The following is a 12,768-nucleotide window of genomic DNA, read 5'->3' as shown; positions in this document are numbered from 1 at the left end:
TCTTTAAAAACTTACATGCATGTATTTTAGTAACTATCAGGACTGTACAAGTTATTCATTAGCTCACTGGGTAAGTAAAGGCTAGGCTAAAAAGGAATAGCTAACGTTATTTTCCATAGTTAATTGTGTTGAAGGAATCCCCACAAAGGGTCTGACTACGCCGACATGGCCCTTACCTTTTCCTGATTGTACTATACGATATCCTCCATCATGTAATGATAATGCAATACAGCTCATGATAGTTACTCAATTTTTTCATTGTTTCCACTTCACTGAGATCCTCATTCTGAAGGGATCACCATCCTTACAAGCTAATTTAATAGACTAACAGAAATGGTACCTGTCCACCAGGTAACTTTGAATAAAAGCTGAAAGAGCACTAAATATTTGTGAATAAACAGGTTTTATTACTCTTGATAAAGATGTATCTGTGTTCTAACCTGTGTGTTGCGGTTGTCTCCATGTAAAATGGTAGGGTAGCCTTTTATTAGGCGCCGCATGAAAGCCACCAGCCTGCACGTCTCACTGTGGGACAACGGATCCCACACCTGCTCCGCTAGCACTGAGAACACCAATGAATACAGGAGACACAATGCAAAATTACATCAAGACAGATCTCTCACTCACTTCTTGATGTTTACTCCTTTATTAGGATTAAAATGGCCTCATTATAATAAAGTTTTACAACACCTACAATTACTGAAAATAATTCCACAAAACAGAAAAACAACTGCAATAACTTAAAGGAACAGTCCACCGTACTTCCATAATGAAATATGCTCTTATCTGAATTGAGACGAGCTGCTCCGTACCTCTCCAAACTTTGCGCGACCTCCCAGTCAGTCAGACGCAGTCAGACGCGCTGTCACTCCTGTTAGCAATGTAGCTAGGCTCAGCATGGCCAATGGTATTTTTTGGGGCTGTAGTTAGATGCGACCAAACTCTTCCGCGTTTTTCCTGTTTACATAGGTTTATATGACCAGTGATATGAAACAAGTTCAGTTACACAAATTGAAACGTAGCGATTTTCTATGCTATGGAAAGTCCGCACTATAATGACAGGCGTACTAACACCTTCTGCGCGCTTCGGCAGCGCATTGATATCTGAGCTCCGTATCAATGCGCTGCCGAAGTGCGCAGAAGGTGTTAGTACGCCTGTCATTATAGTGCGGACTTTCCATAGCATAGAAAATCGCTACGTTTCAATTTGTGTAACTGAACTTGTTTCATATCACTGGTCATATAAACCTATGTAAACAGGAAAAACGCGGAAGAGTTTGGTCGCATCTAACTACAGCCCCAAAAAATACCATTGGCCATGCTGAGCCTAGCTACATTGCTAACAGGAGTGACAGCGCGTCTGACTGACTGGGAGGTCGCGCAAAGCTCGGACAGGTACGGAGCAGCTCGTCTCAATTCAGATAAGAGCATGTTTCATTATGGAAGTACGGTGGACTGTTCCTTTAAGCATATCAGTGCAGTTTTAAAGGAGAAACCAAGGATGGATGATCAGTCAGACCAAGAAGGGATTGAACTAACCTGCAAACTTGGGGAGCACCACCCGCTCAACGATAGCAGGCAGGAGACCACTATCGATGTCCTCCTGGTGCTCAGTCCTCTGCTCCTCATAACCATAGAAGAGCAGAGTCTCAAACCATAGCATGTACTCAAAGTTTGGGCAGTCCTCCTACACACAGAAGACACAAATGTCATCAACCACTCTAATCCAAATCACTTACACATTCACTACACTGACAGTGTCTGGCACACAGAAAATGAAATAAAAACGTAAAACTGAGGTTTTGTTACAATCATTACCGCGTTTTAAAATCACAGCAACACATTTAATGTATACATTTTAAAGTCTGACTATTAGAAAAACTTTTTTCCCCCCGTCGCATACCACAAGTTATATCAGTAGCAGTCACTCCATCATTACATGAGAAATATGGAACATCGGTAACTTGTCGCTTATTAACATAAATGCAGGGTTAGAGTAAGAAAAGCGTGACGTTTACCTCCAGAGGCGACCACGGGATTAGCTGCAGCCGGATCAGGGGGTTGAAAAGTTTTGGCAGGCACAGGCCGATGTATGCGTCTCTGTAGCACGTGAAGTAAAGGTTCTTCCACACCTCAAACCGAGACTTGATGCAGTCCAAGGAATGGAAATCATCAATCACATCCTCAAACACCTTCTTTGATTCTTTTAAAATACGATCTAGTGGGGAAGAGAGTGAAAAGATGCAAATCTATGAGAAATATGAACAGAGGTCACAGGAAATTTAAAGCCTATGAAATCCATGAGATGAGATTTAATGGGCATCGCTTACAAAAAGAAACTTCATTGCTTATATACCAGACATGATTCAGAGTTGATTTTATTTCTCAGTTACGTACAGAAAAATCATATAAACTCCAAAATATCTAACTGAATAAAAATCAACATGTTTTAGTGAAACTGGTTAAAACTATTACCTCTCTCTAGGTTAAAGCTTGTTGTGTCAGTGGAGGTCTCCTCATCATCGCTGGACAGTCCCTCCTTGTGTTCGGCCCTCGCCCCACTCTGTTCTCGAGCCTGTCTGCGGCGAGCTCTGCCAAATCCACACAAACGCATCCCTATTACTTATATTCCCAAACAACGGATAATCCACAACATAAAATTTCAAACAGTGAAACACAAAAACAATGCTTTAAAAACAAAGTATACATTATAAGCTGAAATCAAGCAGTGTACCTCCGGGCCTCACGCTCTGCTACCCTCCTCTGCCTGCTGAGCTCCTGATAGGCTGCACGATCTCTGCCAAAATGGTCCAGATTTGGGGCCATAACAGCCTTACCTGAAACAGACAGGGGACATATCAATCTCCCATTCCAGGCATGTTCTCCAACTTTACAAGAATCATTTTCTAGCTACATGAACATTCAAAACTTAAGACCATTATAAAATGTAATACTGATCATGATACCTATTAGGGTAAATATGATGGTGCGTTAAGAAAGTTACTGAGATAAATGTATATTCAGACTCTTATGTAATCGGTATTATATACATCACCCAACTGACTGACTCATACTTACTTATGCTGCACCTTAGCAATGATTCTGATGTGACAGTTTCACATTGGCTCAGTAATTTCTCACAAGAGAACTGAACACATTGTCATTTCAGAACCCAGTGGTCATAAGCTCTTACACACACACACAAAAGTAAGGGGCACACACTGCCCACTACTGAGCAGGAGATGGTCAATGTAAAAGCAGTCCACTAAAATAAAGCTGTGTTTAGCTGTGCCATGATTCTGACATCAGCTGCACAGTGAGCTCTGAGACAGGGCTGGGACTAGCAGTCTGGCTAAATGTGGCTGTTGTCATACAAGAGGAAAAGGAAAATAATGAGGCCATTCAAATAAATAATAAAAACCTTCAAGATGGACTGACTTGAAAGGCTCGAAAACTCCGCTGATTCATCTTTAATATCATCCTGTCTTCTCTGGACTCGCCGCACCGCCCGTTGCCTTAGTAACTGGTGCATTGCAGCCTCCAGCTCCAGAACGGCAGGCACCTGAAAGATATGATAGGTCATGTGACGGCTGCTCCCAGTTGAGGAGTTGGAGAGCGAGAAAGAGAAAAAGAGAGTAAGAATGAGAGGCTTGGTGCATTCTGCTGGGGCACAGGAGAGTCACATAGCCAGTCTATTTCAGAATTTGTTTGCAAATACAACCATTTTAACAACATGCTAGAACAAATCTTTCATTCATCTTAACTCTTCTGTCTGCTGTGTACTAGCAGGTCTATTAGTAATAAATACAATCACTTCTACTCGTAAACATTTTATAGCTACTGATTTTTGTGCCACAGCAAAGGCACTGAGGCACCATAACACAAGATCTCATGTGTCCTCTTTCGAGCTGAAATTAAAGACATGCTGTTAACAAGGTGCTACGAGGAGCACAGCTGAAGGGAGTGCAATATTTCCCGCCCCGCTCTTAGTCCAATCTTCTGTGGAAAAATGAACTTTGGATCATCATCATCATCATACAAACAATAAAACAAGTGCAGTAGTTGACAAATTCAAAGGAAAACCAAAATGTTGATGGTAATTTATGTATGAAAATTTATGGTGGAATAGAAGCACAATTAATTAATTAATTCAAAGGGGCTTGAAAGGCCCACACCTGAACATGTAAAGTAAATAATACTTATAAGATGTATTGTTCTGTATGATTTTTTTATGCAACATAAAATATGTAAATTGTCAAAAATTAGAAATGAATCATTCACAAAATGACAATTTTATATATATAGTTTTTATATAGGAGTGTTTTACTGGGAAATACGACATTCGTATTTTTCATACAAACTACAGGCGGACAGCAACCATGACATTTCTCTATACGTCACTCGTGAGGAAATCACTGAATTGTTTTGATAAATTTGGGGACCTTTTGTTTGGGCATATGACGCGGTACGCGGTGGTCCGGACTACCGTTGTGGTCCGGACCACGCCGTTTTCAGGTGTGGTCCGGACCACCAAGTTCAGAAGACAAATAAATTTTAAATTTTCAGCTACTTCTTCCCCTAATTTAGAATAAATTCTTTCCTTTGCCCTTTCTTCTGTTGCTTTGTAGTCTCTAGCACATTTTTTCTTATTCCTTAGAAGCTGTTCATAACCACCCTGAGACATAATGACGAAAGTTGGTAAAATTATTTTTCACTTCCCTCGTGGCAGCTCCCGCTTTTTTACATGCGTTAGAACTGGTATCTTTTATTGCGCGTGTGTTTTACGCATGCATTTCTCTTCCGGTTTGAGAAAAAATAACAAATGATGTACGACTTTGTAAAAAAACTCGTATTAAATGACAAACACAGTATGATTTTGGTAAGTTTTTATTGATATCGTAATATAATACAGCATACGGTGAACCGGACCACAATCCAGGAAAAATAATTAATTAATGCCCTCGTTTTGTATGGAAAATACGGTGATCCGGACCACCGCGTACCGCGTCATATGTCTATATAATAAAAAGAGAGGGAAAAAAATGATCATACGTTGGCTTGAAGATAGGAAGTTTATCTTCTCGTGTTGAAAAACTCATATTTCGTGCAAAATAAATGGTGGAGCTCGGTGACATTTTCTGATATTTCACTCCAATGACATCACTCCTAATGTTCTCCTGCTGACTAGCTGCGTGTTGTCAAAATGGTGACCCGGTTCAAAATTAAAATTCATTTGATTAATTAGCATGTGTGTGTCCATATAATATAAAGAATATTACACGGTGATGCCAAGATATGAAGCTTATCTTTGAGTCATGAACATATTTCATGAGTGAGCGAAGCAAACGAGTGAAATATTTTTCAACACGAGAAGACAAATTTCATATCTTTGCGCCACCGTGTAATATTCTGTTTATTATACAGACAAAAAAAAAAAAAACCCACGCAAGTTAATCCAAAGAATTTTAATTTTGAATCGGTTCGCCATTTTGACAGCATGCAGTAGTCACTGGGGAAACATCGGGGAGTGACGTCATCGGAGTGAAATATCGGAAAAATGTTACTCAGATCTGCGATGTATTTTGTATGAAAAATTAGTTTTAACACATGATAAACTTCCCATCTTCAAGCCAACGAGTGATTTTCTTATTATACAGACACATTCGCAAACAAGAAATACCTAAAATTTATCAAAATGATTCAGTGATATTCACACGAGTGAGGATATTGAAAAATGTTTTACTCAATGTCCCAGATGTAGTTTGCATGAAAAGTTCGAGTGGTGTATTTCCCAGTAAAACACATACACACCAAAAACAGACAAATTCTGAATATGCATATGGTGAATAATCGAGACAGTGATTTATTATTCAAAAAAAAAAAATTGACTTTAGCTTTCCACCATAATGTTGCACTATAAGATATGAACAACTTCTAAGCAGTACAACTTTTAAAGACTTGCACATTGAGATTTGCTTGTAGAAAGTAAAAAAAACAACAAAAAAAACATGTAAAAAAAATCCATTATGAGGAATTTTTTTTGCTTCGCCAACTTCATTCCATGCAATTAATCAAACTGATATTTATGCTTAGCCACCAACACTACTGCATAACAAAAAGGATGAAATTCATTTATAAGAAAATGTTAAATAAAATTAGCAGTCAAGCTTACATGGTGGGGGGAAAAATGAACAGTCTAAGGTTTTTCTTACCTTTTCATTGAAACACTCAAGCAAGTCTCGAACATACCCTCGCATTTCTTGCAAGAATTTATACTGCTCAGCGGCGTGCTGCGAGGAGCCGTCCAGCTGCAGGATGCTATTGTCGGAAGCCTGCAGCTCCTCCTGGATCTGCTCGTAGCGCCGGGCGCTGGCATCACGCCCCTGACGCATGGAGCTCAGCCTGGCATACAGGAAACATGCATCAGAGCCCACAGATACACCAGCGCAGCGTGAAACACCTGAGCCTGTGACATTTAATCGCACACTTCCACAGGTTTACTTCACGTTTTTCTAACCCTGTTGTAGTAGATCTGACACCCTGCAAATTTTAGTTCTTATCCTAATCTAACCTGTCAGGTCCTGACATTCACACGTCCATCAAGACCTTCATTAGCGAAAAATTGTTTTTGTTTAGAAATATAGGTGGGTTGGTAGAAACCCTAAACCCGTTTTTTTTTTTTTGCTTCATTGCTCTCTTATTTTTGCTTGGCACATATCTGAAAAAAAAAAGAAATAGCTTACTAATGCCATCCCTTAAAAGGTGCAAGTGTCAATTTTTTTTAAAAATTCCTAGAAACAGAAGCTATGTAGAACCTGCAAACTATGCAGAACATGACAAACAATGGAGGAAGCCGTGGCGTTCGCAAAAGTTCAAGTTGCTGAGAAAACCTGGTTGGAAACTTAACATCCGGTCCAGAATGCTTTGTGTTAGGATGCGCCTCGTCAGTTATTTTACAGACGCTCTATGGATCACCCAACATCCTAGGGGCAGAGCGTAATGACCATGGGTGGGAATGGGAGAGTAAGCTTAGCAGATGCTTACTTAACCAAACATTTCTGTAGACTGCAGGTAAATTTCAGTTCAAATGATAGTGTATCATTTCTGCGTCATTAACATGGAGTGGTGAAAATGTATTTTCCCTCACATATTGCATTTCTGTATACTCTCATTTCCAGTCTCTCAGACTGAATACACAGGAAGAGCGGAAAACCCATAAGTGACAAGCTGACAATTCCAGAAAATCATTTCCTGTTTTCAGTCAAGTTCAGTAAGTCAGTGTGTGGTGCTGACATGTCACTCTCTGATGGGGGTTGTAGTTGCATACAGACACAAAGCAGATACATGCGTTGAACATGACTGCGTGGGTGTCAGGTAAAAGTAGACGGGGAAGTGAGGAAGAGCGAGTCGCTCCGAGCCTACCTGTCCATGAGCCGTTTCTTTACCAGAGCTGTAGTGATGGGAGTAAGGCTGCTGCTGGGGATCGGGTAGGGCATGGTGTTCTCCGCTTTCACAGGTTTGACACCTTCTGGCCCAAGCGCTGTGTATCCATATGGCACGCTATATGATGCTGCATACTGCTGGTTCTCGTAGCCAGTTTGGTAATATATATTCGCATCCTCTGGCTGACTGGTTTGGACCTAACAAGCAACAATTGGGAGTTAACAAGTTCTGTAATTTTACTAAATTAAATCTCCAAGCTGGCTTCTAGGAATAGGGCTTAGAAAAGTGGCATCATGCTGCCGTATTTGGTATATAAACAGTTACAAAGCATCCATGGAAGGAAACTCAAGTACCCCTCACTGTAGTACCAAAAGTGCAAGGGGTGGAGCCAGAGTTGATCCAGCACCTCCCATTCTCCTACCTGACCAGTCGAACTAACAGTCCAGGGAAGACGGACACAACAGTGTGTTTCACACTGGATAAGGGTGCCGTTAAATGTACCACTCTGTATTGTAATGTTTTGTTTTTTAAACTAATCTTTCTGGGGTTCGGGTTAGATTAGGTCCAGCTCCACCCCCTAGGCTTTTGGTTCTGCAGTGAAGCCTATTTCAGAACTAACAAGTTAACCTGATTTATTCAAGTGTAGAAACATCTGACAAGACAAACTCCACAGTCCCACTAACTGAGTGTCTTCAGATGCTAACCAGATTAAACAAACGTGTAAACATGAAAACAAACACAGTTCACAAATATGAATGACACACCTGTGATTTAATGCAAACAAAATCAAAATCTAATATTAGCCCTCCAGTATTACCATTAAATAAGCCTAATTAAAAGAATACAGTAACCGCATTCCCAATTACAACACCGTTAACTGTGGAGCTTTGTGGACTGTTACTTGTCAAACTTCTGTTGAAATGATATTTCTTCATCATTGTGACTTAAGCAGATATATTTTCATTATCACTTACTTTTATTAGCCTTGCAACTTGTGCGCAGAATAAAAATGCATCCGACTGACTATATTTGAGAAAAGGAGAATGCAGTTGGACGGGGTGGGGGTGGGGATTTACGGAGCTGACCTGAGGAATGCTAATGCCTTTCCGGATCTGCTCCTGCTCCCAGCGACTGACTTCCTCATCATGACCTTCAGTATTCAAGGCTTCATCATCGCTGCAGTCAATACCTACAGCATCATGCACACATCATTACCCTCAATACTTCACATTTACAACTGACCAATCACTTATTTAAAGGGGAACTGAAGTCCTTTTTAAACTTGCTTTATTTCTTAATTAACGTGTTATTCAATTACGTTTATGGTTTTATTAACCTTATATTGTGACTCGTATTGGCATATTATATTACACTTATCGGCCTTTTCGGTTTTTAGCCATGTTGAATGTAGTTCGTATGGTCCACAGCAGGCGTTGCTTATCCACGCGATCTTCACGAGACTTGTGCGAGACTTCAAACATGAATTGTCAGCGCAGCCATTTTGAAAACTCTTTACACAGCGGCCAGATCACCATATTATTGCAATTTAGATTAATTTCGAGATTTGCCAGCTTCATCAGTGATAGAGATTATTCCATACAACTTTGAACCACTGGTTTTAAAAAAAAAGGGGGGGGGGGGGGGGGGCACCACACCCCACAGTTTCGGACACTAGTCTGTCGTGCTGGTAATTACGTCATTACTGTCATACAATTAAAACGTGCCAGATCAGGCGGCTAGTGGGTTTTCAAAATAATAAATACATGCATGTATTTTTGTGATAAATACATATTATACTGAGCGCATTTCCCACATTAATCAAAGTACCTGCATCTTTCAGTTTTTTTAAATTAAGGCTGAACACTTTCTTCTTTGGGGCGGCACAGTGGTGTAGTGGTTAGCGCTGTCACCTCACAGCAAGGAGGTCCAGGTTCGAGCCCCGTGGCTGGCGAGGGCCTTTTATGTGTGGAGTTTGCATGTTCTCCCCGTGTCCGCGTGGGTTTCCTCCGGGTGCTCCGGTTTCCCCCACAGTCCAAAGACATGCAGGTTAGGTTAACTGGTGACTCTAAATTGACTGTAGGTGTGAATGGTTGCCTGTGTCTATGTGTCAGCCCTGTGATGACCTGGCGACTTGTCCGGGGTGTACCCCGCCTTTAACCCATAGTCAGCTGGGATAGGCTCCAGCTCGCCTGTGACCCTGTAGAACAGGATAAAGTGGCTAGAAATAATGAGATGAGACTTTCTTCTTTGCCGCTGCATGTTATTAAATCAAATTTGAGACTTTTAATTTGATTTCTTTTAGCGCGACCACAACGCATGATGGGATATATTGCTTTGGTTAGTGACCATTGGTTGTACACCACTTTTCATGATGCATTGTGGGATACTTTGAGTGCACTATATAGGGTGTAAATAATTCTCACTAAGGTTTCGGACGGCACTGCAAAATAGCGTCCCCACTATATAGTACCCTATATAGTGAGTCGGGAGCAAGTTTGGACACAGGGAAAACTTCCGGCTTGATTACGTCAGCATTCGAAAGAGGGTGCGGGTGTCTTTTGACAACGTTGGCAGATGTTGGTCACTTTGATTTCTGCTGTACGTTTTACTTCCATGCTACGATGTCTCGTACAGGTCTCAGCGAATCTTGTTTATGGCCATCGCTTTGACATATGGACTGATATATTACATAGCATATTTCAAACACTCATAACTTGCTACAGCAGTGAAAAAATAGCTGTCAGAAATGCATTCCTATATTTAATAAAAGATAAATAGAATTTTGATAAAAAAATTGCCTTCAGTTCCCCTTTAACTATCATCTTCAAATAACGTTCACGAACCCTAAATGTCAATTCAGATTAGATTCAAGGTTCAAAGACGACACATGCATACCAAGGCATTTGATTATTAGCCTCAGAAAACCCATTAGAGAATCCATCAGTGAGTTAGTCACAGACGCATTACACCAGCAAACGCTCATACACAATAATACAGCGTACATACCGATTTCCTCTGCTATTTTCTGACGCTGGCTCTTGTGCTTGACTCCACTAAACACGATCCTCTTCTCATCTTCATCGTCACTTCCACCTTGCTCGTCCTCACGGACCAGGCGTTTACTTGACACTTCCGTCTCCACAAGTGGAGTGTCGCCGCCAAGCTCTCGTGCCATCTGCCGCCGTTTACGGGCTGCGTGAATGAAGGCTGCGTCTGGGATCTCACCTGCAGGGACAGAAGAATTGCCAAATGCTTGTACACCCACTTCCTGAATACAGCATGGAGCTTAAAGCCTATTGTTCTACAAACAAACAAATCAATCACAGAACATACCTGGTCTGAGTGAGCTAAGAGCGGACAGAGTCTGAGAGAAGTTTCCGCCCTGGCTGGCTTCATTCTCGTCATCATGTTCATCATTACTGTCCACCTCCATCTCACCTTCGCCTTGTTCACTGCTGCCCCTGCTGTCTACTGCCTCCTCTTTAACACCCGCACCAGGCAGACACTGAACGCCTGTTAAAATAAAAAATGCCAAGGTGTATCATAGTACAGTATCATAATGCAGTTGTCATTTTTATATAGATATATTATATATTAGATATTTCATGCACAATAGGTGCGCATTGCTTCATGTGCTTCCCTTCTTACCCTGTCATACCCATCACTCTCGAACAGAATAAATCTGGACTCAGACCACATGACCTTCTGTTATTGCTCCGGAGTCCAATCTTTATGCTCCCTAGCAAAATGAAGGCTTTTCTTCTGATCAGTCTTACTAACAAGTGGTTATCTCATGGCCACACAGCTGTTTAATCCCAATCCTGTGAGTTCGTTACACTGCACATGTAGAAATGCTCTTACTTTCACTATGAAACACAGCCGTGAGTTCTGTTGATTTTTTTGGACGATCCGACTTCAAGCGTTTACATGAACTCCAATTACACGAGTCAAGGTTGTTTTTTTTTCCCTGACTACATTTCTATTGTGAAGTTGATGGTTCACCACTATCGTTTTAGGTTTTAATAAATGTGTTGCACAGTTCTTAACCCAATTCCAGTCATTTCAGCAATCTCCTTAGTTGTTTTCTTTGCTTGATGCAGGCCAATAATTTGACCAAACATTAACATCTTTTCTACTCACTGCACCATTTAGGGTCAAAAGAATTGCTGCCAGCTGAAACACTAATCACTGCAGTAATTATCCAATCAAAGTATTTGCGTATTTAAACTCAAATTGCTTTTTTTTGCGCTCAGGCACTGTACAGAGGTGATTGGAGTTGAGAATGTAGCTTATGTTCCGTACCATCGAGGCGTGTCTGTTCCTGCACAACATGGCTGCTCTTTTCCTCTCTGTACTCCTTCTTGAGTTGTTTGACAATCTTCTTACTGTGATTAGATTTCTTTACTCTGAAAACTTCAGCATCCTCTGGAATCAGAAAGAAAATGGGTCACTTTAACCAAAAATAAGTAGAACATTGTGTGTTAGTGACAATCTCTAAGACAATACTGTTCAAATTTTTACATCATCCCTTCAAACACTGTATCTTGTCAATGTCGTGTGAAATGTGATTTGTCTGATGGAGGCATTAATTTTGCCTAAAGGCAAACTATACAGGCGAGTGGCCTAGTGGTTCACGTGCCTGCCTCTCGATCGGGAGATCGCGAGTTCTACTCACGGTCAAGTCATACCAAAGACCATCATAAAAAAAATGGTGCCTACTGCCATCTGGCAAGGCACGCTGCATTACAGATGCGAGTGGGGAATCAAACTCTCACGGTTACCAGAGGACTAGCCCCCCGCTGTAACCCTCGCTATGTAATATAGGCGAGAGGCCGAGGGCTATGAAACAGAGATTGGCACTGCCAAACGCGCCATGAATGGTGCGGGAAGGACTTTGAAAGGCAAAGGCATGTCTGACTGGCTAGATTTTCCACCATATAGACTGGAGGACCCCCCCGAGTTAAATTCCCTCAGTGATCCAGCCGTGTTATTGTTTACGAATATCTGGGGAAGCCGAGTACAGCAGGTGCGTGTATAAAAATAACCACATCGTAATATCTAATTACAGATTATTAGCCTTTGAATTCACTGAAATGGGAGAAATGATGCTCAAATACCTCAATAAATATCTGTGGTGAATCTTCATTTAATTCAGACTTTTTTGTAATTTTCTTTTGTATGATACACATTAACGATCACAAATGTCAAAATATTTGTCAGGAATTTTACAACAGTGCCGAACTCACTTAAGGTTTGCAGGGTTTCCCCATACATAGACCATTGTGTGGCGCAGCGCCACACAATGGATTCCTATCGCCACACAAT

General features: G+C 41.0%; 1 protein-coding gene across 1 annotated transcript in view; it reads right to left on the bottom strand.

Annotated features, from left to right (window-relative positions):
• The window catches only part of paxbp1 (PAX3 and PAX7 binding protein 1), a 39,616-nt gene that overhangs the window by 8,584 nt on the left and 18,264 nt on the right, over positions 1 to 12,768 (bottom strand). The window contains exons 2-13 of the mRNA XM_060909180.1: positions 11,746 to 11,868; positions 10,777 to 10,956; positions 10,450 to 10,668; positions 8,529 to 8,632; positions 7,423 to 7,640; positions 6,213 to 6,402; positions 3,439 to 3,562; positions 2,735 to 2,837; positions 2,476 to 2,591; positions 2,019 to 2,218; positions 1,540 to 1,687; positions 441 to 562 (exon numbers count right to left, since the gene is read on the bottom strand). Coding sequence (XP_060765163.1) covers positions 441 to 562; positions 1,540 to 1,687; positions 2,019 to 2,218; positions 2,476 to 2,591; positions 2,735 to 2,837; positions 3,439 to 3,562; positions 6,213 to 6,402; positions 7,423 to 7,640; positions 8,529 to 8,632; positions 10,450 to 10,668; positions 10,777 to 10,956; positions 11,746 to 11,868 — 1,847 coding nt within the window. The remainder of the gene's footprint in view (positions 1 to 440; positions 563 to 1,539; positions 1,688 to 2,018; positions 2,219 to 2,475; positions 2,592 to 2,734; positions 2,838 to 3,438; positions 3,563 to 6,212; positions 6,403 to 7,422; positions 7,641 to 8,528; positions 8,633 to 10,449; positions 10,669 to 10,776; positions 10,957 to 11,745; positions 11,869 to 12,768) is intronic.

Source organism: Neoarius graeffei, chromosome 25 (assembly GCF_027579695.1).
Source record: "Neoarius graeffei isolate fNeoGra1 chromosome 25, fNeoGra1.pri, whole genome shotgun sequence".
NCBI classification, from domain to species: domain Eukaryota; kingdom Metazoa; phylum Chordata; class Actinopteri; order Siluriformes; family Ariidae; genus Neoarius; species Neoarius graeffei.
Note: the sequence above shows the minus strand (reverse complement) of the source record. Positions and strands in the feature narration are given on the sequence as shown.